This window comes from Tigriopus californicus, chromosome 2 (genome assembly GCF_007210705.1).
Source record: "Tigriopus californicus strain San Diego chromosome 2, Tcal_SD_v2.1, whole genome shotgun sequence".
Classification (NCBI taxonomy): Eukaryota; Metazoa; Arthropoda; class Copepoda; order Harpacticoida; family Harpacticidae; genus Tigriopus; species Tigriopus californicus.
This window is the reverse complement of record NC_081441.1, coordinates 450457-475339: the sequence shown is the minus strand read 5'-3', so window position 1 is coordinate 475339 and position 24883 is coordinate 450457. Positions and strand designations below refer to the sequence as shown.

At 40.6% G+C, this 24883-nt stretch overlaps 1 protein-coding gene across 3 annotated transcripts; it reads left to right on the top strand.

The window, feature by feature from the left end:
• Positions 1–8438: 8438 nt before the first annotated feature.
• On the top strand, positions 8439–24686 carry LOC131893158 (CAP-Gly domain-containing linker protein 4-like). 3 transcript variants are annotated; one of them, XM_059243110.1, is made up of 12 exons: positions 9215–9586; positions 9719–9770; positions 10407–10536; positions 10695–10987; positions 12303–12452; positions 14721–14852; positions 15241–15609; positions 20563–20763; positions 22192–22451; positions 22577–22871; positions 23572–23796; positions 24325–24686. In XM_059243110.1, exons 1-12 carry the CDS (start codon positions 9504–9506, stop codon positions 24547–24549), a joined length of 2415 nt encoding a protein of 804 aa, XP_059099093.1. In that variant the 5' UTR covers positions 9215–9503; the 3' UTR covers positions 24550–24686. The 3 variants fall into 3 exon arrangements, with proteins under 3 accessions (XP_059099094.1, XP_059099093.1, XP_059099095.1); XM_059243111.1 differs by lacking the exons at positions 9215–9586; positions 9719–9770; positions 10407–10536 and adding an exon at positions 8439–9060; XM_059243112.1 differs by lacking the exons at positions 9719–9770; positions 10407–10536 and having other exon boundaries at positions 9220–9586.
• The last annotated feature ends 197 nt before the right edge of the window (positions 24687–24883 follow it).

The following is a 24883-nucleotide window of genomic DNA, read 5'->3' as shown; positions in this document are numbered from 1 at the left end:
ATAGAAGTCGGCACCTGTCTTTCATTTCAAAGGTGGTATCTCATCTCGACTTTGATATATTTAAAAAAATTGGATCGTTCAACTCTGCCTTTTAGATTGAGTAGCCAAGACTCGTCATCTTTATTTAATGTCTCACTTGAAACTTTTGGGGCTTAATAGCTCTTTTTTAAGGGATTAGATTACAGTCCCAAGTCCTTTATCATTGAAATAAATAGTTCATCTAACATTACAATACTTCAAACTGCCACATTTTCACTCATTGACAAACATATAAAGTAATTCAAAGCCTGAAAAAGTTGTTTTTACACTTAATTTTGTGGATCTTAAGTTCTTCCTAAATTTTACAACAGTTTTTGCGAAACCGTAGAAAACTTTTTTGACCAGTATTTTGAGTTGCAAATTGTTTTGCTACTCCCTTCATTGTACTGTAAAGTATTCCAGTGATCTCCAAAAAAATGGTGATGAGCGATGAGTAGCGCCAGCCAAGACAACTGAATCTGCACAAAAGTTTGAAAAAAAATCTTGTCAAAACATAGGCATGTGGAGGGCTGGATGGAGGGCTGTAAAGGCTATTTTTGCCCTCCAAATCAAGTAATAGTGAATGAAAAGTAAATTTCTGTCGTAGTAAATCTCAGCACAAAAATTCAAACCTACTACACCTGGAGAGAGGAGGCTAGCTGTGGTACCGTATTGATTGAGCATCTGCTCTCCAATTTGGAAATCAAGCTTCCTTGCAGTATTTTATATATTACAGCATAATTTGCTACTTGGACAGCTTAAATGGGCAAAACTGTGGTCATTCCTGAAGGTGAGGTAAGAATCAATGATGGTTGTGACGACAGAGCCGGAATATTTCTCGATTGGGACACCCATTGTCAGATAGCAGGCCAAGCGAAAGAGCTGCCACCTGACTTTTTAACAAACAAACAAACCTGGCTGGGGAGAGGATTCTTGCATTGTTCACGCTGCCCCTCAGACCCATCGGCTAAACCAGCATATTGTACCTATATCTTTATTGAAGGATAAAAAAAGATACTGTGTTCAGCAACAGCATTTTGATAATGTCACAATGAAACTATCCCAAAACAATTTTGTTTTTGAGATTATGCTCCATTACATGTTAGAGATAAGGTTACACTGTTTTCAAGGTTCTTAAAATGGTAGCAGGCCAATTCTTACCAAATAAACCGTCCATCTCCCAGCCATTTTTTGATGCTCTATGGAAACATGTTTTTCTCTGTAATTACGATTATCCGCCACTCGATCTCATTCAAAACACTCCATGCACCAAATTAAATTCTAAACTTATTAATTTTCCTCCCATTCCTGAAGACGTTTCGCATTTTCTAGTAAACATAACAAAGTGGAAGTTGAAATAGATTTTTGACTCTGTTTTTCATGTTTTTCTTTCTATATCTTTTTCTTGGTCCCTTCTTTTCTTCATAATTTGAACCAATATGAGTTCCTTCTTGTCTTTCAATTTCATTTTGTATTTTTTCCAACTCAGGTTATTATTCTGTTGCAGCTTGGCCTCTCTAACAATATGGACTATCTATGTCATGTCTTCTTTAATTTGCCCAGGTCCTGGTGAAAACAAGCTTTGGCTTACCCAGAACCTGAGGAATTACATGGTTATGAAATTGTTGATATATTAAGATGCTAACTCAAAGATTAGATGCCGACATTATCCAATCATGATCAAAGTGTTCCTGAAATAAATCTATCTATCCATCTATGTTAAGATGTGACAGATTTTTTAAAAGATATATGCTGCACAAATCCAGTGAGTCCCAACCTTTAATATAGTGTATCTCCAAAAATTGCCACGATAATAGAGATAGAGCTGTTCAAAATGGATAGATGAAATATGTATGCAGGCGGTTGTTAACATATCTGTAATCTATTATGTACTTTCATTTCAAACAAAACTCTAGAAAAAAAATAAGGAAGACTTCAATTCTCACAATTTTCTCCCCAAAATTGACAAAAATACACCTTAAAAATCTCAAATTGCAGATACATTCATATGTTTGTGCTGAAAAGGCTGAAATTGCATATTAAATGGCAGAAAAATGTTAAATGTTGCTGTTTAAGTTGCAAAATTTGCAGAAAATTCTCAGATATGCAAGTTTCTGCAAAATTCGCAGGCCCTTGTGAAGACTCATCAGTAATGTTCTCAAACATACGCAAATAACATTTATTTGCATCCTGGGCCCATCATTACATATTTTTGGATCCTGAACCTTTATTTGCATCTTTGGTACTTTTTCACATTTTTATGCATTTTAGGCTTTTTTTGGCTGATTTTGTTTGGGCCACAAATTTTTGTTTTCGTCATTTTGATGAGAAATTGGCGCCCCTTGACGTACGTCTGCACTTGACAATTCAGGGTCCCGCCTGCCATCTCTTTCCTAGGACAACGACACACTGGAAAATGTCAACACCTGTGATTGTTATGTCTTGGATTACTGTTCAGATACTGATCCACTGGAATCAGGGCATGTTATTAGAAAATATGTGTCCAGCTTAACAAATCATGGTATACCATAACAATGTAAAGCATCTTTGAGGCCCATTTGCATCCTTATTTGCATCCTGGGCTTGCTTTTTCGCATCTTTATTTGCATATTGAGGTCCTTTTTTATGCATAATTTTGAGAACCTTACTCATCAGTCAGCTACTACATAAAAGATCCACAGTTTTCAAAGCCGATGTAGGTCAATAAAAAAGAAACGCCACTCGCATAGTAGCATTTAATGATTCAACAATTACAAAATGGGTGGATTTGAAGACAACCATCATCTATTTTTCACCAACATGGTGACTAAATTATGCACTTTCATGGCAGAATGTCTCACAAGAGGCTCGATAATCGATTGAAAACATAAAAAGTATGTTCAAAGGTGCCTCAAGAGTAACTAATACCATAATGCGATAAGATACGATAAGATCTGGGACAACTGTGAACGAGTTGTTTTGAGACGGAATCAAAGGTTCTAAATTCCAGCCAATGGGGCGCTGAACTCATTTCTTTGCAATACAAAACGAAGTTTTATGCGTGTCTGAGTGGAAATTACATACGATACGATAAGACATTTGACCAGCCTTGGGCAGGGATTTAGGTCTCCTTTTTCCGTTTCGTCATACAAACCCAAGCCAAGGTTTCTAAAAATGTACTTTATTTATCGATTTCAACTTTGAGAAAACGCCCAAATCACTAAACTGCCTCTTGTGTATCCTCTCTGATTCATAATTCGAGTGAGCGCGTAAATAGTACCACTTTTAATATTGTGTGTTCAAAAATTTACATGCTTTGTGTGTTTTAAGTGATATGAAATCATATTTTGTGCTTTTTTTTCAGATGGAGCAAAAAAAAGGGAAAAATAACCTTAAATTTTTGTAACATTGACAACCTATATCAATTATCTAGGAATTTGAGTTTAGATATAACCTGGGCATTTTGGAGCCACAACGAATGAAAGCAGAACTATTAATTCCCATATATTTTAGTATTTGTGAAATTAATCATGAGGTAATTTGGATTAAAGTGTTATTTGAAAGTGTTTCAAAGTTGAATGAAATAGGGCCATGAATTATTCAATATTTCAAATGTTTTAGGCATGCAATATTTCTACATGAGCTAGAAATCCATAAAAACATAAAATCAAAGTTGTTTCATATGGTCTTGTTTGCTAGAAAAAAATCTAAGATGTATTGGGCTATTTCCATCAAAACTCGAAAATGCATTTTTACCACGAGATTGGAACGATTTTACAAAAAGTTACAAAATACATATAACAATAGTTATTCATGTGCAGGAAAAGACATCTCGCAAAGTGAAGAATATGGAACCTTTGCCATGATTAAGACTTTCGTCATCTACCATAGCCTGCCTTTATATGAACGGTGTGCTTATTCCCTATTCAACTTTGCCTCTCCCATTGAACCAACTTTTGCCATCTTAACTATGATTACATTTCTACATTTTGTCATTATTTCTTTAACTATAACTGCACATTATATTATATTCACTTTATGTAATTTATGCAATAGCATGACCGAGGGTTGGAATAAAGATATGTTTCATTTTCAGCCTGGTCGAACAACGGAATGAAGAGTGCAGTACAAAAACCAGGCACAAAATAAATCAAATACTCCTCTTCTTGTAGTCAATTAACAATAGAGGACTAGCTCGTTAAGTTTGAGAAGAATTACATTAGTGTTATTTGAGGGGGCATAACTTTTGCCTCAGTCATTTACTTGGGCTGAAAGCTAATAAACATAATCCTAACGACCTATAAACAGCTTGAACAATCTGATTTGAAGAAGAGCACAATGCGTTGTCTCGTTGTCTCGATTTCGAAATGTCATAACTCGACCTCTTGCTTCACCGTCCACATTTCAGGGGTCTATTGGTTTTATACATGTGTTGGAGCGATATGATCCAACTCAATCAATATTTCGATTGGTTGTTTTTATCGAAAACGTCGCGCCTGTTGTTCCATTGAAGAACCATTGAAGCAAAACTTGAAACTGACAACGACCCAAGTTTCCCCCAAAATGACTTGCACTATTGATCAGAAAGATGATTCTCCTTTGACCGAGTGGTTGACATTCCAAAATGACAGACTCCTTGGGGAAGACCAGAGGTTCAGTCCATCCCGGTTTCAAGCGTATAATGCCCCTCAAGTCATCCCATGTTTCCAGGAATGATTAGTCGAGATTGTGTTAGGGATAAACATGACCACCAGACGATACCATCTTGCTCCATTCGAGAAGAGTCGGCCTAAAATCCATCCCGAGCGACAGGCCCTTCTGTGCAATTCAAGTTTAACGAAGAAACGGAGACGCCAAAACGCTCGGCGGAGCGAGCACCTTTTTTGTGATCTTATTACGTAGTCACAGACGTTGAACACACGCACATTCAACATATACACTCATACACTCATACTCTGGCCTCCTTTGGAAGAGGGCCCATCAAGTGGCTGGCGCCCTTTTCGCCTCATGGAGAGTACCCCTAAATATCCACATGACTACCGGACCATAATTCATTAGTCACCGTCCAGTGCCCATAATCAGATCACTCTCGCTCCTCCCATGTGACCTTGTGAAAGTGGCAAAATGCTATGGTTTCCAATCCTCCTAGTGTACCTAGCCTTGTCTAACGTGACCTTTGCATTCCAAGACAAGTGTGTTATTGAATTCTTCTCGAAACCCAATTGTATGGTGTCCGGCAAGGTGTTTTCCTTTCACCATCCTCGGGCCATTCCCCATGGCAGACGAGTGAAATCCCTCCGCATTGTGGGCACTTGCTCATGGCGGGTTTGTGAGCGCCAGAGCTGCTCCAAACCGAAGAAACCGGCTTGTCGGTTTCCGAAGGTTGGCCAATGCTTGGACATTCGGAGAGATCTGGGGTTGAATCCCGGTTGTTTACGAGGAGCCAAACCAAAGCATTATTAGTGATTGCTCTCTGCGGAATGGTTCGTTTGAATAAGCAAGCCCGTACGAAAATCACCGATTATGCATTGATGTTGTTAATATTATTGCCAAGGCCTTGTGAAAATATATGCAAAAGTTCCAGTTCCATTGCAAGGTGTATGAAATTTGCAAATAAGCATGTACCCAAATCCTCGACCCCAAACAAAGAGAGAGGAGTCTAACAAATTATATTGCCCTCATAAAACCTACCGACGCTGAAGCAAGAGGGTTTAAGATGATGCATTGTTACGTCATGTTACGTCATGTTTGTCGAAACCAACCATACCACGATGGAGGGTTTAGCCACGTTTGTTTTTTGAGGGAGAAACAGTATTTAGGTTGTTGGTTGCGTTATGGTGGGCCGAACTCTAATGGGCTGACTTGGTGTGCTTGTCATTTCAGTCAGGTTCTACTAATGAATTTGGTCCCAAGGAAATGGATTTTGGATACTTGAGCCAGTTAACCATTGCACACTTTCAATTCTCTTTGGTAAGTTCATAGACATGTTATTACAGTTATTACAACTTAAAAAGCGAAAGCAGACTAAACTTGAGGGGAAAACGCCATCTCAGCCAACACTTGTTTTGCATTGATCTTGATCGTGTTGTCCACTTTGATGTTATCATAATGAACTGTCATTTATCTTTTGCCCATTGTCAAACCATGGTAGCTTTTTTTCCTATGCATCATGTATCAGACTCTTCCCAAGCATTGCAACGTAACCATACTTTATGAACCAGTTATGCAGTCTTTGATTTGGTGAAGTTGTAAAAATGAACTTTTAGAGGTCCGACCGATATTTCCCAGATTCTTTCAAAGGAAGGTGTTCTATTTGGACGGACTATTGCTTGCATCACAAAGCGATTGCATCGAATGAAGTTCGATTTCTTTCGATGAGACCTAAAGGCAAATATGATCACATAAAAGGTCAAGTTTGACCCTTGTTTCCAAGTTCAAATAAACGGTGTACCATCTATTTTTAAATTTCTGTCTATTAGATTGCATCTGATTCCATTACTAAATCAGGGGAATAACATCGTACCAGAGATTCACCATCTCTACTATTGTTAAAAACCACCATTCAGCATCATCCAATGGTAAAACAGATTCTCTCTGGCAATGGAAATTCATGTTTATATTACTTAGGGAGGGTCTCATTTTTCATTTTTCATCATCCCCTTAATTACCCTAACTTTAGGGATGGTTCAGCTCTTTGACTTTCAAAGTCATTGGCAATTGTGTACTATATCGCCAACTTGTTTAACCCCACACTGTTGTACATTTTTGTTACACCGACTGTATGTCATTCCTGGAATCGCAATCCTTTGTGTTGATCGTATTTGAAATTGCTTCCTAGACAAAGGGTTAAACACGGTAGCACGATTTGCACTCGCTATGGATACATACCATCAAAGATGATGAATGTTTTTGCACTTCTGCAAGTAAAATGTTTTTGTTTAATCACTTATAACGAGGGGATGAGGCCGACCTTTCATTGACAGGGGCGTGCAAGGTATCCAACGAAAAAGCTCCATATCAGCCGTGGATGATCTGGTCTTTTTTACATTTCATCATGAAAGGGACTGTGGGCAAGCTGTTTATCAAGCGAGGACTTCATTATTTCTTGGCGACTCGTGTCATCCAAGTTTTTTAGTCAAATATATCATGGCTGAAGGTCGTTGGGATAAATCGGCCAATTCACGGATAGCACTTAAGCTAGGTTAGAGGGTCTTAAGCCGAACAGAAGATTTATGGGTAGGTTCATAGACTTGTATATTTCACACAACGACATGACCGAGAGTCGCAATAAAAAATATTTTCATTATGATTTTTTAACAAGAGAAATTCGGAGCCAATAATTTGCATATATCACGGTTCATAAATACACCTTTACAGCGGTTAGAATTGACAATAGAGTTGCAAAGTAATGAATTTGAGTAACTTGAGAGTGAAATCAAATTCCCAACTAAAAGGAGGGAACAGGATATAAAAGAAAGAAATGGCACTTTTTACGTACGAGCCCAAGTCTGCACACTTTTGATTGATATTGTAAGAAAAGGATCACCTGAATTCGTCTAAGAAGCGATGCACCAAAAGTTCTTTTGGTTTTGGTTTTCAATGGCATAAGTTGCTTACTGAAAAGGATATTCTACTGACATTTGTGGTTTTTAACGGCAAATGGTTGAAATTAGTAAAAAAAAGTTAATCACATTGCCTTGTAATTAAAGTAGCTGAGGCTGAACCCTTTGATTTAAAACTTTGTAACGAATTCTAACGCTAAGAAAGCGTTAATTTGAACCAAAATACAGTCTTAAGCCAAATATGCAAAATAAAGATGTAAAGGTGCAAATCAAGGCGAACAGTGTAAAAAGATGGGCTTTATTTACAAAAATTCGTTTTTTTTCACAATTTGCCTCTCCCTAGGCATTGGTCAAGGAAAATGTAAGTTGATAAATTATAAACCCAGTCGTAACCTACTGCGATTATTTAGATGATAGATTTATTTCAGGAACACTTTGATCATGATTGGATATTGTCGGCATCTAACCTTTGGGTTAACATCTTAATGTATCAACAATTTCATGAGCATGCGATTCCCCAGGTTCTGGGTAAGCCTAAGCTTGTTTTCACCAAGACCTGGTGATTTAACCTATACCTATTTATTTGTTCCATCAGTAAGTAGCAGTTACTTAAAATTGACACTCCCGAAAGGAATGGCCATCCCTCTATTTTTTGCCGGTTTGAAAACGTGTTGTTTTCACACCGAGCAGAAATGTAAAAGTGTGACGGTTCAGATGTGCGAAAGAGCTGAACCGAGGCATTGAGAAGAAAACTGGTGAGTGCAACCCTTTCGAATTACTGCTCGGTATACGAGCAACATTTCTTGTCGGAGTCTACTGCCGTTTTGCTTGCAAAAAATTTATTATATTTGCCCCTATCACTTCGAAGATTTGGAATGAAGCCTAGAACGCGTTTCAGGTAATCGAAAAAGCAGCTTGATTAATATTAAGCGAAAGCCCATTCCCTACGGTATCACTCAAGGTAATTTGCCCTTGAACCATCACCCAGGTGAGGATGGTTTATTCGCGTGGTCTTCCTTACATGGAGGGTCATTTCACTCAATTGAGAGGAAACGCTCGAAACGAACTAGTCAAATTTCGGGTTTTCTTTCTTGAACTGGTCATAATTCCTGCTTTTTTTGATGAGCAACTTTCAGATGAAGAGGCTTCTGATCAACGATTCAGAGTCCACATTCCTCGTGGTTGAACGACTCTGCCAAACCTAATAATGAGCGGAAGTGTTCATTTCCTTGGCCATCACCAAAGCTATAAAACAACGTCAAGCCACCAACGACGTTGCTCACTCATCGCAGGAGTCTCGTCCCTCGTTGTCCATTGTCCCATAACAACCTTTTAAAGGGAAATGAAGCGCCTCAAGAAGAGGCATGACACGGTGGAGAGCCCTTTAGAGTTCGGACACGTACGGACCATGGACCTGATCGATCCGGCAGTGTGTGTGTGTATATATGCTCTATGAGATACCACTATAGTAGAGCAGCTCCCAGCTCTCCAAGGCTCCCAGGTAAGAGCAACCTATGATGAAAAGCGAAGAGAAACCGTTCTGAACGGATGCTGCAGAGCATGCCACCGAGTTGCAGGCTTCCTCCAGTCAACATGATACACACTCACATACGTACACACATACATGCGTAGTAGCACACATGTACTAGAGGGGTACAGTGCGCTCACATGGTAGCAGTTGGTGCACATCCCCTCCATGCACACGCACACGCTTTTCCACATCTTTTTTTTGCTGCACATGCCTCGGAAAGGTAGAAGAAATCTAAGTAGTAGTGACTCAGCTGACAATTTGAACACTACCATCACCATTTGATCTTGAACACAAACAAAGTATTGTCGAATTAATTGAAAACCGCTGGGTGTGCAAGCAATTTCATCCGCCTTAATTCGGCCAAATTGGGCGGTGAGTGAGTGAGTGTGTGAGTGCATGTGGGAACACTTTGCATGTGGAAAGTGTTTTCACCGGAATCCTTCTCTGGCCAATTGTCCTTTCGTCAGTGCGACTTGAGGCATTGCTCATTTCACAGGTACGACCTTTCTGACTCATCCATTGCCTTCCTCAGGAACATTTGAAAGTTCCTTCTGAGGTCGATCCAAGTGTTTCTCTGGAACCCCTGGTGTGAATATGTGAATATCTTATATTCGTTGTTGTTTGCAAGCTCCTCAAACCAAGACGGAAGAAGGGCGCGATCGGTCCAAGCCCTCAGGAAAGTAATGTCAAGAGTTGGAGACTTGGGAGTCAATGGTTGTTTTCGGTTGTCTTTGGTAGTTTTTGGTGGGTGGGAGAGATTCTCACGGTTTTACCGAGAGAAAATATTGTCGAGCGACAACACATACTGCCAGAAATTTGGTCGTTCCTTGACAAGTTTTGGACAATTCATTCAAAGTAGATTGTGAACGCAATTCATTTCTTGCTAAAGAGTCCCTAGATACAGACCATAGTTGGTATTCGTTGCGTATCACACAAGTCATACCAAAGTCCCAAAAAAATTTAGGGCTGGCCTAAGCTCTCGTAAACCGGGAATTGTACGTACGTATGTAGTTTGTATTGTTTCCTTTCTCGCACCACAAGGGCCCATAATCGAGATTTTTCTCAGATCATTCTTGATCGTATCTCCAACACTACAATACAATATACTGTATCTGGAGATCAGGAGGAGTGCATGCAGTGTGCTCTTCAGACGGCAGAAATTCCAGCCACGTCTGGGAACTGAGTCCACAACAAATAAGAATAGATAACATGCTCAACGCTTCTTCCGTTTGGACAATCCAACTTCTGCATTCTACCATGTTGCATGCAATATAAAAGCATATCTCCGGCATTTGAGCACTTTTTTCCTTACTCAGGCCAGCACCTTAGTGTTGAATGGGCCTCCCTCCGAACAGAATTCCCACTGGCGCCGCATATTTCATGGGGAGTGTCCAGAAGAAAACCAATGTTTCTTAGATCTGATCCCATTCACCAAAGGAGTGAATAGTGAGTACGGAAATTGCCCTCAGGGTTGGGAGAATTCCTCGTGTTGGCTTTGTGTTTCTCCCACTGAACACCTCGCTTCCAGCCACAGTTTCGAGTTTCTCTTTCACAGTGCATAAGCTTCATTAACCCCATTTGCTGTTCTTGTTTTGCTCACGCAGTGCTGTCCTCCCCAACGCCCGTTATGCCGGCTCCTTGGAACAACGATCCTCTGCCCGCTCACCACCAGCATATCAACGAGAAATGGACCACCATCCCGGTACCCAGTCTGTCCAAGCAGACCCGTTCCACGGCTACGACCCATTTGTCGGTAGATGCGCCCATTTGCATCGAGTGTCTGGCCCTGGAGAACACCTTCTTCGACCCCAATTGTAAGGGATGCAAGAGCTCGTTGTTGTGCGAGGACTCAAAGATCTCGCATGTCTTTGCCGTGATGCGGCAATGGGTCCCACAGGTAAGGTCCTTTTATCGCCATGAATCATATATAACAGACGCATGAGATGCATTGATTGTCCCCTGAAGCATTGACATGGGGACGCCAACGCTTAAGTTGATAATTTACACATCTGGTGAGAATGAGCGGACTTCGCATGTCTCTAAATGAGACTTGTTCCATATCGCTCTGACTGCCAATTTTGAGTTTCTACTTAATTGAACGACTGACTCAAAGCTTATTTCATGATGATAAGCACAAATTAATGAGTAAAAAGAAATAACATCAGAAGTGGGCTTATACATTCATTCTCTGCCTTGTTAGGTACAGGGTGAAAAGAAATTAAGGGCCTCCCTTCGTGTCTCTGAAAATCCCTCCCCCGCCCTCAAAGAATTGCTGGATCTCATTGAGTTGCCTACAGTTTCGTTTGGAGGCATTATTACAAACCCTATCACTTTACCATGAAAGATCCAAATTTAGTCTAAAGGAGATTGGTGACCATCTAATGTTTGGCCATCCGAAGACTGCCTCTTGCAATCCCAGATTTGTACCTTTGGTCCGGTCTGTTCAAAGAGGGTTTTGCAGTTCTTGTATGAAGTTTTCCATTTACCAATTCCCCTCAGCCTTTAGCTGGCCTTCAAGTGGCTCGTAGCTTTGGTTCTGACCTTAAGACTGCGCTTAGTTGAATTTTCGACCATTATTTTTCGTGGCCAACGATGGGAGGGCTGCCAATCGCTTTTAGGCTCAAATAAGATCATTTTTGATATGGCATTATGTTTTCAACAATCCCTCTTATCGAGAGCCCTCTCGTAAGTCAAATAACATAAGAAGTGGGCAAATTCATTCATTCTATGTCTTGGTACGTGTATTGAGCTTTGACTAAATCCTTATATTGAGTTAAATTTTGAAAATTTCAGCATAAGAAGATGTTTGAGCAGAGAAAAATAACGTTGGTTGATAACAGAGAATGATATTTCTCGTCCTTAGCCTGTGTGTCTAGTACTGATGGGGATCAAATGAACAAATTAATAATCACGGGAGGTTTTAACCAAGGGATCCAATTTATATTTTCTATGGCCTATAACATTGCTGGTGGAATGTCCGAAACCCTTCGGTAAGCCTCAAAAAGTGACCCTGGTTTTTCTTGCGTCAAACCAGGGTTTCTTTTTGCTCGAACTTCATTTTTTTGCATTAGAATGGAATAGGCGGGTGCTTTCACTTTCCACGTTTTTGGGCAACCTTGAATTTGAAATTTAATTCGATGGCATAACTAGTGTCCAGACACTCGAGGACCTTGATTAGCCAACAATAGCATATCATTTGTTTGACATTGCAGGTTCAACAATGTATCGAGTTCCTGATTAACGAGGCCGTCCGTCGAGGAGCCCACCCTGATGACCGAGATAGCCTGACCGACATGACCTTACTAATGTATGCCTGCAAAGCTGGAGCAAATGGAGTGGGAGACGCTCAATCAGCTGCTAGGGTAAGAACCCGTATTTGATCAATATTACATAAGGGCTGGGTTTCATTCGGTGTTGTTTAGCATTTTATTCTCAGTTGTCCACGTTGTTGACACATTGAGGCAGTTGCATAAATTTTAGGCAAGAAAAATGGCTATAATTGAAAGGGTTTTTTTCAAATAGAGGAAGTGAGTATTGTTGCAAATTTTCTGACGCTTCTAAGGATTTGAAAATTCTAATCTAAGTTGTTGAACTCAAAGGTGATTTTTGAAAACTTGAAATTTTCAATTTGATGATTGAAAAAAAAGACGAAACGAACATGGAAATTTCAGTGAAGCATAATTGAAAAACATGTATCAGGCAATTGTTGTATTGAAAACTGACGGCAATTTAGAATGCATAATGGTTGTAGAATCATAATTTGAACTTTGCCCCTGCCTTCCATCTTTGATGCAAAAAATGTTTGTAAATTACAGGGGTAATCTTTTCCTTGCATTCGAGTTGGCATATTTCAACCTTTTATGAAAAATCTGCACATGGTTGGCTTTGGTCATTTCTCTTGCGTTGGAAAGACCGTTTTGGTCTGGTGGCACATTATTTTCCCCGCCCTCGAATTAGTTTACCTCGACCCTGGTTTGACGACTTCAAACTTAATTAAGTTCATGTAGAATGCATCAGCCTCAACGTGTGAATACCATCGTTTTCTATGAAGATTGAACGAAAACCACTTAGGCTTGACCTATTGCTGCAGAGGTGGGCATCGTCAAACTCCCACACCTCAATGCTTACTTGGTTAACGGATAGCCCTTGGAATTTTACCAAATGGAGGTGAAGTTCATGGTTGACCATTAATTGTCAATTTTGGACACTCTCCAAGTGTTGAAATGAGTTGAAATGAGTGTTGAAATGGCATGACCTATTGTGAACAAGGGAGCTTTCAAAACCAGAGAAAACAACATTTTCGGCTAAAATGTGGAAATGCAAAGGTTTCCCTCACCTCTTCTAACTTGAGATCTTAAGATCTCAAGATCTCTTCAACTAAATAACATTCATCGGGAAAAATAGTTTCAATATTTTATAACGCGGCTGTAACATCAATTGAGTCATGAGTGAAGTTTTAACTAATATTTTTTTAACTTCTTCTTGATTCCTTAATGGCATTCTCCAAAGAAAATTCGTGCATGTGTGTGTGTGGTGAAATTTATTCGCAACTTTAATAGCATAAGTATGAGCATAAGCTTAAAAGTAACATTCATCTGAATGTAGCAAAAATGTAAATATTGGTAAGTCTAATGCAAATCAATAAACAATTTATATCTACAATCCAGTACCCACCTATGCTCTCTGGCCGGCCTGATTCAAGTCCATATTCATGGAGCAAAGTCATTTCGAAATCAAGGGTGTGTCTGTCATTTGACAAGATTGATTTCGCCATCAAAAGCCTTTCTGGAAGACCAGTTTTCAATAAAGACAATGATATTCTCAATATGCCCGAGGCCTGCTATCTTGTGTATTGTGTTGTAATTTGTGTTCATTAGAGCCTAGGTAGTAATGAATCTATCGGAGTCTCTCAAGTCCACCGATAAGGGCAGACGGAGTTTATGATGCGAGACCATAGCGACTGCACGGCCAAAAAAACAAAAACAATAAGGCAGGCCCTTTGCAAAAATGCACCATTAATCACATACTTGATTAATGAGGAGTTGGTTGCGCTTATTCAGCGGCAATAAGTTACTCATTCAAAGCCAGGAATGCAGTACGTAGATCCGTTTTTTGAGAACCACCATGACGAAAGTCAGAGGGGCGTGTAATTTTGGGAAAGATTCTTCTCGATTTATGAGGCCCGGAATGGAATTGGAAATGGGCCCAACTTCCCTCTCGTGAATTAGCAACTTGATCGATTGGCAGATCTCTTCGATGGAGGCTGGAATGAGAGAAAAAAAACCGCTGAGAAGGGACAAAGACCAAAGGAATTAAAGATAGATGAGAGTCGAGGAAGCATTGATGCCTGACAAGAGAGACTCCTAGCAATCGTAGTAGAAGTATTAGTAGGCTGGTGAAGTGGAAATCGTGTGAAAAGCATCGCGGGGAAAAAGTGTCGATCCGACGCGCCTAATTTAGAATCGTTATCCATTCGTTGGCCCAGACCAAGTGTGAGAACTTGTCACATTTAATTACTAACTTGGGCTGTGTCTTGATCGTGCTGTTGGCTATTGGAAGCGATGTATGAAGTCACGAAACCTGGTAATTGCATGAATTGTATTTCCATACGCCTTACTCACTTTTCACAGGTTGCCAAACTGCTGATTGATATGGGAGCGGATTTAACGTTGCGCTGCAAGTGGACCCAAATGACTGCCTTACACTATGCGGCTTACTTTGACGTGGCGCCCGTTATTACCCATCTCCTCATGAAGAGCAAGGTAAACAGAAAACTTCTGCTCTAGGACCATTTTTGGCTCCCATTTTTCCTTATCCCAGACTTGAGGATGACGAGGAGGAGGAGGAGGAAGAAGAAGCGATGAACTTCTTTGTCAAGAGTTCCGTTCCAGAGGGTTTGATCATCAGAAAGAGTTGGGGGCAAGTTTTTTTTTCCTTTGTTGGAACCACTCCAGACACCACGTACCTTGCGATCAGGTCCAAATTGGGTCTATGCATTTTGGGACGCAACCACCCTCGGACGAAAATAAACCCAATACGTCATGGGGGAAAGCCTGAACATACGAAACTTTCAAAGAGAAAAAAAAACATAACTCACCGTTCAGTACCCTGTCATGGCCTTGCTGTTGAAATCCTTGTTATGCTCAATAGGGAACGGATGTGGATAGTCCTTGTGTGGAACACGAGAATGGAACAGCCTTGCACATTGCCACTGGAAATCTGAGTGCTGAGGCTATCCGTGTTCTGCTTCAGTTTGGCGCAGACCCCGATCTCAAGGACGATTTGGCTCGGAAACCCATTGATTGTCTGCCGGAAGCGGAAGACTTCAGTTTGATACCCGACACGCCTGATCTGATGGAGAAGATCGAAAAATTGCTCTCCAAAGGTTTCGAACGTGGAGCCAGCCCTGAAGAAAAGTCGCCTCCCAACTCCGTGAAACCCTCGGCGGGTTCGATAAGCAGGAACAAGATCGAGAAAGTCGTCTCGGGCAAGACCGTCCTGACAGCATTGGGATTGAAGGTAAGGTCATAATAAAAAACAAAATAAAAACAATTTAGCCTAACCCTCAAGTGCTTTAAATTGCGTAAAGATTGAGGCTTTTGCCGATTAGAGAATCTATTTTGTGAGGGTGTCTGCCCATAACCATGAAGATGCGAGCTTTCAAACTCAGACCATATTTGATACTGCAAACAACACTAGATGTGCAAGCCTTTACCACATTCACAATATTCAGCTCATATGTACAGATTGTTTCCACCAAAAAAAGAATAACCAAAGCAATGTCATCGTTTTAATGCGCGTCAAAGACGACTAAAAGGGTTTTGTTCCAATAGTAGATAAATCCTTTGATCACTGACCGATATTGTTCTTCGAACCAACCAAAGGGATGAAGAGAAAAACAATTGTTGTTTTTCTTTGACCACAAAAAAATGCTTTTATTTTTAATTTTCAATTGGAATTTGTCACTAACTCTTAATCGCTTTGATGCCATGAGTGGGGCTGAGACGTTAAAAAGTCTTGAATTTTCAGTTCCCCTTGAGATGTGAAGGTAAAACAAACAGCTGACGTCATTCTGAGAAGCAAAACTATAAGGCAGGATGCCTAGCCAACCTGTAACGTTCATAGATTCAATGTCATTTATTTCAATTTACCGTCTTGTTGAAGCAAACAGTATTTCTATTTTAAGCGAAGATTTTCGTCCACTGACAGAATTGCACCAAAATGTACCTTTTTGAGTTTTGCAACACATGTTCACTCAGTAATTAAAAATTCAAGTGGATTACGGTGTCAGTTTTTTTTCGGACTTCCTTACCGCTACCCAACTTTAATCTCTCCCAATATGATTGTTCTGCCATACCTTCAATGTTCCCGGTAAAACATCTTTGGAGTTGGTTGTGATTTTGTTTCCGATGGTGGATTTACACGAGATGTATTGTGACATGCTATTTGACAAACAATTTCGGAAATGGAAGACAACTGACAAAGAGGAATAACTTCATTTTATCATCACCGTAGCCATATTTGAGCCTCCTTGTATTTTTGATATCAGCCATATTGATTCTACTACAAAATTGTAACCAATATTACGAGGCTTTCATTAATTTGAAGAAATCCATGAGCGATATGAACATTCATTGACGCTTTGTTCCAAGATCCGTAATCTGCTAGCTTTTTTGATCAAAATTTTATGAGCTACGCAAATGACGGCCTTGTAGAATAAAAAAAACCAACAGCATTTCATGCTTACCAAGGCCCGTGTTGATTTTGTTTTCCTTGATCTGGACGTCAGTGAATTACGGAGAGGGGGAATTCTGATGTGAAACATCGTTCTTCGTCGTCTTGATCTTGAGGAAGTGGAAAGGCGTAATTTCGAACTACCAAGTGTGAAATGAAGACTATGAATTGGGAGAAAAGTGTGGCAATCAGAGGCGTCTCGGCTTGCCATGCTTCATATCGCTTGGCCATTGTCAGTAATTATCATCTTTAACATTGCTTTTGGTTAAGGGCAATGGCGTCAAATGAGGGTGGAGGGTTGATGGTGGCTCCTCTGCTTTTTAAATATTTACGACATTGGGCCACCTCCTGATCAAGTAACACCATCCAAAAAGTTTCTTCCCTTTGGGAAAACCAAGCTTCCATGTGTGAGCTGTTTGGAAAGACCAATGAATACCCTAAACATACCATAAATGGATTCCGCATAACGCATACAAAATCTTTCCATGGGTACATTTTTCAATAAGCCAGGTGGAATCCTGATTTATTTTTCGGCCACAATCAAGCGTAGCAATCAATAATGAGAAGTGTGTGGTCTGGCGGTCCGATGTCGATTCATTTTTCGTTTCGCCCGATTGAAGATGGCGGGCTTCTTTCCAAGACGAATCGAACTTGTCGAACTATCTCGTGTTGCAACCTTTAATTTGTTTACCAATCATAGCCGTATAGAAAGTGCCAAGTGGTGACGATCTGCCACAAAATAAAGTGAAGGAGGGAGGAGGGTGGTTGAGGGGGTTAGATTGAGGGACGAGAAAACGCCGATTGACGTTTAGCAGATCATCAGTCCTTCGGTGGTGCCAGTGCATTCAGTTCATTATTGGTTTCCACTTGATCGATTCTGCATGTGAATCTTTCGATCGATGATGAGCTCTTGGAAGAGGCTCGATTTCCAATTGCCTACGGATCTGCACCCGCCTTCGCACTCGAACTTACGTTTGTTGGGCAATATCGCGATTGATTCACTGACGGGGGTGTCTTGACTTGTCAAGGTCCAATTTGATGGAAAAGACCAACTTGGCTAATTTCCGTAAGTCCATTCATATCTCTGTGAGCGAAACTTTGGATCCAAACCTGTGCTGCAAATGCGCTATAACGTTTTGGGCACAGTTGAATGTTTGCTACGGAACAGGGGTGTGGGTGGGTCTTTCTTAGGTAAACAGATTAGGCTAATTTGACTGAATTGATCGAGAAATCAAATTATTATCATGTAGTATTGAAGTGTCTTCCTCAGTTTTGCCGTTCCAATATATTATTCGCAACCCTTAAACGTAGTAAAAAGAGTAATGCCCTGCAAACGAATTCCATGTTTTTGCATGTAGGTGTGTCACAATTGACAATAGTTTTGTTTAAACGTGAAATATATCCACTAAGTAAAAGGAGGAGGTTGATTTTTTTTGGGCGGGAAGTAACTCCAAACATTCAAATTTCCGACTGCTCAATAGCTTCTTGGTGATCTTTTAAAGCATTGCAGTCTCCGGTATGAAAAATGGTACGATGATCGGCAAATGTATAAAGCAGCTACTACATCTTCATTAAAAGTACATATTGACCATGGGCGATGGTGTAAAAGATTCTTTTCATGGGTACTCGTCAATTGAGCCATTTCTTTTCTTACTCTCTTACTCACGTCATATTGAGTGCATAACAGATGAAAGAAGATCAAACAAACCGGTCTATTCATACATGATCCCTTCCCATCGGCAAATAAATACGACCGAAATCGAGGAGTGGAGCTCTCCAAGTGTTGTACGTACATCCATTTATAGGCTAGACCTTCGAGAGATGTCCAATAATGCTCGTTCACAAAAACTAGGAGGATACGTTGGATGGATGAACGCCAAACAGAAAGATTCTCGTACGAGCAGCTCCTCGTCTGAAGAGTGCAGAGAGGAAAATTGTGATGGATGAACCGAAGCAAAAACCCACCAAACATCAGGAGTCTAGAGCACCTGTCTGATTGTGAAATGGAGTCCTTTCGGCCGGTGGACAAATTTGTCTGCTCTTTTTTTTTATTATGCGTGACTAGAAAAAGCGGTTTTCTCAGAGGTGCCATAAATCCCGGAAAAGTAATTATGTAATGAAGATGTTTCACTTTAAATATTACAGAAAGAGGGGAGGAAAACACTCTCGCACTTCTAAGGGGCAGGGCGCATTTTTTTCGGTCGGTAATTTATTTCTCGGATTTGGCATTGGCGTCGGTATTGCCTGTACACACTATCTGTCGCTATGGAGTGGGAGTCCAATAAGTGAATTGCTCACCATCCAGAACGTCAAGTCCATTAAACAAATGAAGATTTTCCTCTCTCTCTCTCTCTTTTCTCCGCAATCGATAATTCGTCTTCAGTCGCTCTTTAGTCGTGCACGTGAAAACTTCCCTCCGATTTTCAACGCCTTTCCTCAAGTCGATCGATGCTTTGATCAATATCAATCCAAGTTTTCATTGAGGTAAAATTTCGTTTCAAGCGCCCCTTCGAGAGTTTGAATCGGTTTAAGAATAGTTATAATTTCTTATAATTGATGCAGCACAGCCGAGAGCCGAAGAGCGCAATTTTTTCAAGAGGCGTGTTATTTGGAAATAAATGCCATGGGTATTGTGGAACCACGGGTTTTAAGAATAGTTATAGTTTCTTATCAGGATTTTTTTTGAATTATGTAAGGATTATTAAGAATTAATGTGGTTCAATCGAGACTTGAAGAACAGGGAATTAAGGCTCTAGTTTCATTTATGTTTTTTATGCAATTGTAACCATATTTGTTTTCATATTTGTGTACATCTTTGCAAAGTATTGGTAAGCGATTTAGCGGACTCAATATTCATTTGACAATAACTTTATTGCAACCACCTCTTTCATTCGGCATTATGGGTTAGTTTCTTTCCTTGCTGTTGGGGCGTGTTATTGAAAAGTGAATAACAAGGGTAAAATGGAAATACATTTGCCACTGTCAATACAAGAACAATCGTTTGTAGGGCTTAGACGAAATATGATGCAAATGACATAATGGCCAGTACAAAAAATCCTGTTGGGTTCGTTAACGAATTTGCATTTTTTAGCGTTTGATTCTAAGAGAATATTGAAAAGGTCATCTACTCCTCCAGATGTAAAAATATGTTTTAGAAAGAGGGTCAAAAGAAAGCACGGTGTGGCAGGATGTCATCGGATAGAATCGCATGCATATTTCTACGAGTAGGTTTATGTATAATACTAGGTGTATTTGTTTAGGACTTGTTTTGTACTAAAAATCTTGATGAACTCCATTCTAATCACCTTAAAGAGGATTAGTTGTTTTAAAGTGGTCAAAAATTCACTAATGACCTTTAAAGAGTCTCTAGTGTGGGGATTGCATGTTATTTACAAATGAATCATCTGTCGTCGAGTCAACCCCATAATCAAAACAAACTAGACGCCAAGTCTCTCATTTCCTCCCTAAGCACCCCAATTAAGCCGGGTAATGACTCTTTTCAATCGTGTTAAAAAATTAGTCCTTACCACAAAAAGTTGGTTTGAAATTCGTGTTTGTGGTTATGCTTCTGGTTTTCTAATCGGAGAAGGGAAGCGCCCTTCTTTTTAATCCACCATTCGGTTTGTTGCACATTTTCAACGCATAACTGCATCGCTTTTCCAAGCTTCACTACGAGTACATCAAGACTCAACTGCATTCAATCCCTTATTTTCTTCCATCTGTCTATGTCACGCTTAGGTTGGTGATCGCGTTTTGGTTGGTGGCACAAAATTGGGAACCCTGCGCTATTGTGGAACCACGGATTTTTCTGCGGGAGTTTGGGCTGGTGTGGCTTTGGATTCCCCGGACGGAAAGAACGACGGGTCTGTGAAAGGCGTCATGTACTTCAAGTGCCAAAAGAACCATGGCGTGTTCGTCTTAGCTAACAAAATTGCCAAGGTAAGCAATAACGAGACTTACTTTTGACCTCAAGGCTATCAGGCGGCCCATAGATGGTCGGGTAAACCCATGCTATATTGATTAATAAACTTAATTTGACAAATTTATCCATTACTTCTTTTACTTTTGTAGTGTAACTCATGGTAGATGAGTGATCTAATGCACAAGTAGAGGCACGAATTGGTTCCCCAGAGGGCGTGAAAAAAAAAAACCTTAATAAGTGGAGCTATGGGTCAAACAGGCCCTATTGCTGCAAGAGGCTGAATCACAAAAAGTCCTATCTGACGGACATAGCCTAAACCATAGTTTAGGCACCTTAAATTATGTCCAAAGAGGACTGTAGTTACCACATCAGGACTGTTAGATAACCCAAAACATGGGAGGGAGAACCTTTCTAAAATGTTGAATAAGCTATGTGGGACATGTAAAAATACTGTAGTATGATGTTAATAAAGGAAAATCTAAGAGATCACAATGGAACTCGCACCCACATAAAAGCAATAACTAGTTAACCAATAAACACCCACGAAAATTTCCACTTGGCATTGTTTTATCGAAAATAATCTAAAAATATATTGCAAATGAAACATCTATGGTTTTACAAATAAAGAATGCATGCAAGTTGTGATTATTGCTCTAACAGCCGATTGCCAAGACAAGAGTTACAAAACATTGCAACCTCGAGTCCAATGAGTCAAGATATGCACTGGGTTCATCAGGCAGGCAAGGTAGCCCAAAAAAACATGGTTCTTTTGTTTTCCCATTTTTCTCCAAGCGAATTACCTTGAGAACATAAATCCACGAAAAAGTCCTCAACGTTTTCAAACACGCCTCTGGGAAAACCGGTGGAGAAATGTGATAGTTTACCCATCTCTTGACTCCTACACTGAAGAACAATGATTAACAGTTTCGTCCAAAATAGTTGCAAAATCTGGCTTTTTAAACCCATCCACTATAAATTCAAAGGTCTGTATTTAGTAGCGGGATTGGAACCCAAGATACCTGATGCTGCTTCACAGACCACTCGACTACGCTGACTAAAATCGACATTTTTGTCAACCTACTTTTTCATTATCTCGAAATCATCTTGCAACTCCTTTAACAACAAAAGCTACGCAATAAACAACGGCTCAAAATAAGCAAATAAAAAAACTCGTTTATTGGACTGCATTACGGACAATCCATTTTTTTGATGATTAGAATTATGTTACTTCCCATCCAAGCACGGCCCTAGAACACCCTTGTTCATGCTGCAGATCTGATGCAATTAAGACCTACAAAAAACTGGAGCTCTTAATTCCTTTCAAGACTGTCTTTGGCATTTCTGAAACATATTGTCTGGCGTTTTATGAACATAATAGAAGCTCAAGTCTGAGTAGCCATTACTTTACTCACTTGCGATGTAATGACGTGCGCTGCTCCTTCCAGGTGGGCAAGAACTATCGGGATGCGAATGCCAACAAAACGATCCAATCGCCGCCGAAGCCAGTCAATCACGGAAAAGTGCCCATTGCTCACGTCAAACCTCGCCTAACGGAGTGCCTCTCGGTGATTGAGGAAAAGCACGGCATCCGCGTTGGGGATCGTGTCAATGTGAAAGACCTCCAAACGGCCCCTGGCGTCCCTGAGGAATGCAAGGGAACCATCAAGTTCATCGGAGAAGTGGAATTTATGCACGACGAGAATAGGTGTGTGTGTCAGTTTGAGCTTCTTGGGGAGCATTCCCGAATTCAGTGGTTCATTCCTGCATGCATACCTAGTACATGCACTACATACTTACTCGCTCATTCATTTATTTGTTCACCATGCGTAGATGGATCGGTGTGGAATTGGATGAGCCTCTAGGCCGGCACAATGGAACCGTTCAAGGTGTAGAATACTTCAAGGCCCCACTCAATACAGGCGTGTTTGTCACGGATGCGAAGCTCACGAAAATTTACAATGATCCCCTGAGAAAATTGAGCGTGGAGAATGAGCAAAACGATGCGAACTCTCCAACGGAGGCGAGTGAGAATCGTTCCGAGAATGGAGATTCGCCAGATGGTTCGATTCACAAAACATATTTGAGGAAATCACAACAGCTTCAGAATAATACCACCAATGCCAAGGTACGTGACTAAAGCCCTCCTCCCTCTCCACATCATCTGCTGAGTGACTAATATCAATATGAATTGATCCATTTATAATGAGAGCTTTGCGGTTTCCCGTGGCCGTGTCTACGCGGCGAGTTACGTCAGAGCTGGGTGTTTTTGTACTACTTGTGGTCAATGAATGGCCTTCTTCACTCTTCTGTGTCTTTTGCTTGTTATATATGGATGGTAAAATTGGTAACCACGATGAAGATGGTCATTATTGCTGGTATCTTGTATGATTAAAGAATGGCCGTGACAGAAATGAAATTGCTTCATGGCATCAGCCCATCTGTCGGAGAATAGTTGTTGTTGTATGTAGATGTTTCTGTTCCCAAAAGGATACGCCTTAACTCGGGATAGACATGAGTTTTCGGAATAATAGGGCTTCTCATCACTAAGAGAATATGTGCTCTACATGTTAAAACAATTTGTAGCCTAGAACGTGAACATTGATGTCGAATATTATCAATATTCTTTTGGACCTGTTCTGAATCATCATGTGCAGAGATCAACCGATGAAAACTCTTCCGACTTGAATAGGGGTTCAATTTTCTTGCAAATCAAAATTACGTAGATTGCTCATCCCCGAGAGTGTGTCCACCCAATGTACCTAAATCCAAATCGATAACCAATACCAGTACTACTTGGCCCCCATGTGTCTCGCTTTCGTTTCCAGACTGTTCAAGTAATGGGCTCGAGCCTGTCCTCACCTTCCGCGAGCGCCATCAGCGAGGGTTCCTCCGGACGATCGGCACGTCTCCGATCCGAAGAGAGGCCCTTCAATCGGAAGAAAGAGGCTGGCTGGCAGACCGTGAACGTCCTCGAGTTTACCAAGTTCAAGAAGCAATGTCCCAAGAAGTACCTCGCCATTGGCATGAGCGCCATTTGTACACACAGCAAGGCAAGTTACAAAATGACCAAGAACCACTGGAACCAGGGAACACAGAGACGCCAAAAGTTGGCATTCACAGTTTCAATGGGAATCAGACAATTGGTGCTTACTGATAAAAAAAAAATAGTACCTAATTAAGTTACGTGGGGTCAAAGTTCACTACACATCAGTAAATATTACATTTAAACTTCTTCTCATTAAAGTTGTTCCCTATCGGGTCGCCTCTTGGGGCACACACTGTTATGTAGCGAGCTTTGCGAGGGCACATCGTTTGATTTAGATGTTCCATCGAATTCAAAATCAAAGCTCAATCAACCTCTTCTCCACAATGAGACCTCCTCATCTGGTGGAAACTGACTTTGGTCGATTAAGACAGAAAATGCCAATCCTCGAGTTTCAACTATTGGTCCATACTCCAGGGGTCCTTGTTACATCCTCGATGCCCATCGAATTTCGATAAGAGGACTGGCTCAACATTATTTAGAATTCATCAATCGCATCCGCATAACCTGTCCATTACATGTTTGTTCATTCCAGGAGATGGGAGTGGTCAAGTTTGTGGGACGGGTGGATTTCGCTCCGGGAATTTGGGCCGGTCTGGAGCTAAGGAATCCCGTGGGCAAGCACGACGGGGTGATCGAAGGGCGACGATATTTCCAAACCAAGCCCCATCATGGGGTCATGATCCGTCCCAAGAAGATTTCCATCCACGGAATCAGTGGCGAGGATCTCTTGAAACCCGAGCACGAATATCCGTTCTAAAAAGAACGAGACGCGTCAGTTCCCTCATGTTCATAGATATGCACACACTTTTTCCATGTCTTCTTTTCGCTAAATTTTATACTGAAATTTTATAGAGCGGCAAATAAAACTGCTGAGCCAGAGGTAACAGCTCACAATTGTGTTGCGCATTTTGTTCAAGAAATAAGTTGAACAAGATTGGCAGTTTTTTTTTTGTTCATTTTGACGGCGGAAGAAAGGACTCGAAAGTTAACTGGCCTTTTTCAAATCTCAATTTTGAAATAAACCGTGACCGTAAATTCGAAGGCTAGCAACCATAGTGTATAGATTGAACCCCTGCTCTTCAATCATCTGT

Coding starts and splice junctions, on each gene's coding strand:
- LOC131893158 (XM_059243110.1), top strand. CDS start 9,504: ATGTGGAAAGTGTTTTCACCGGAATCCTTCTCTGGCCAATTGTCCTTT. Junction 9,771..10,406: donor CGGTCCAAGCCCTCAGGAAA/GTAATGTCAAGA, acceptor TTCCTTACTCAG/GCCAGCACCTTAGTGTTGAA. Junction 20,764..22,191: donor TAGCTAACAAAATTGCCAAG/GTAAGCAATAAC, acceptor TGCTCCTTCCAG/GTGGGCAAGAACTATCGGGA.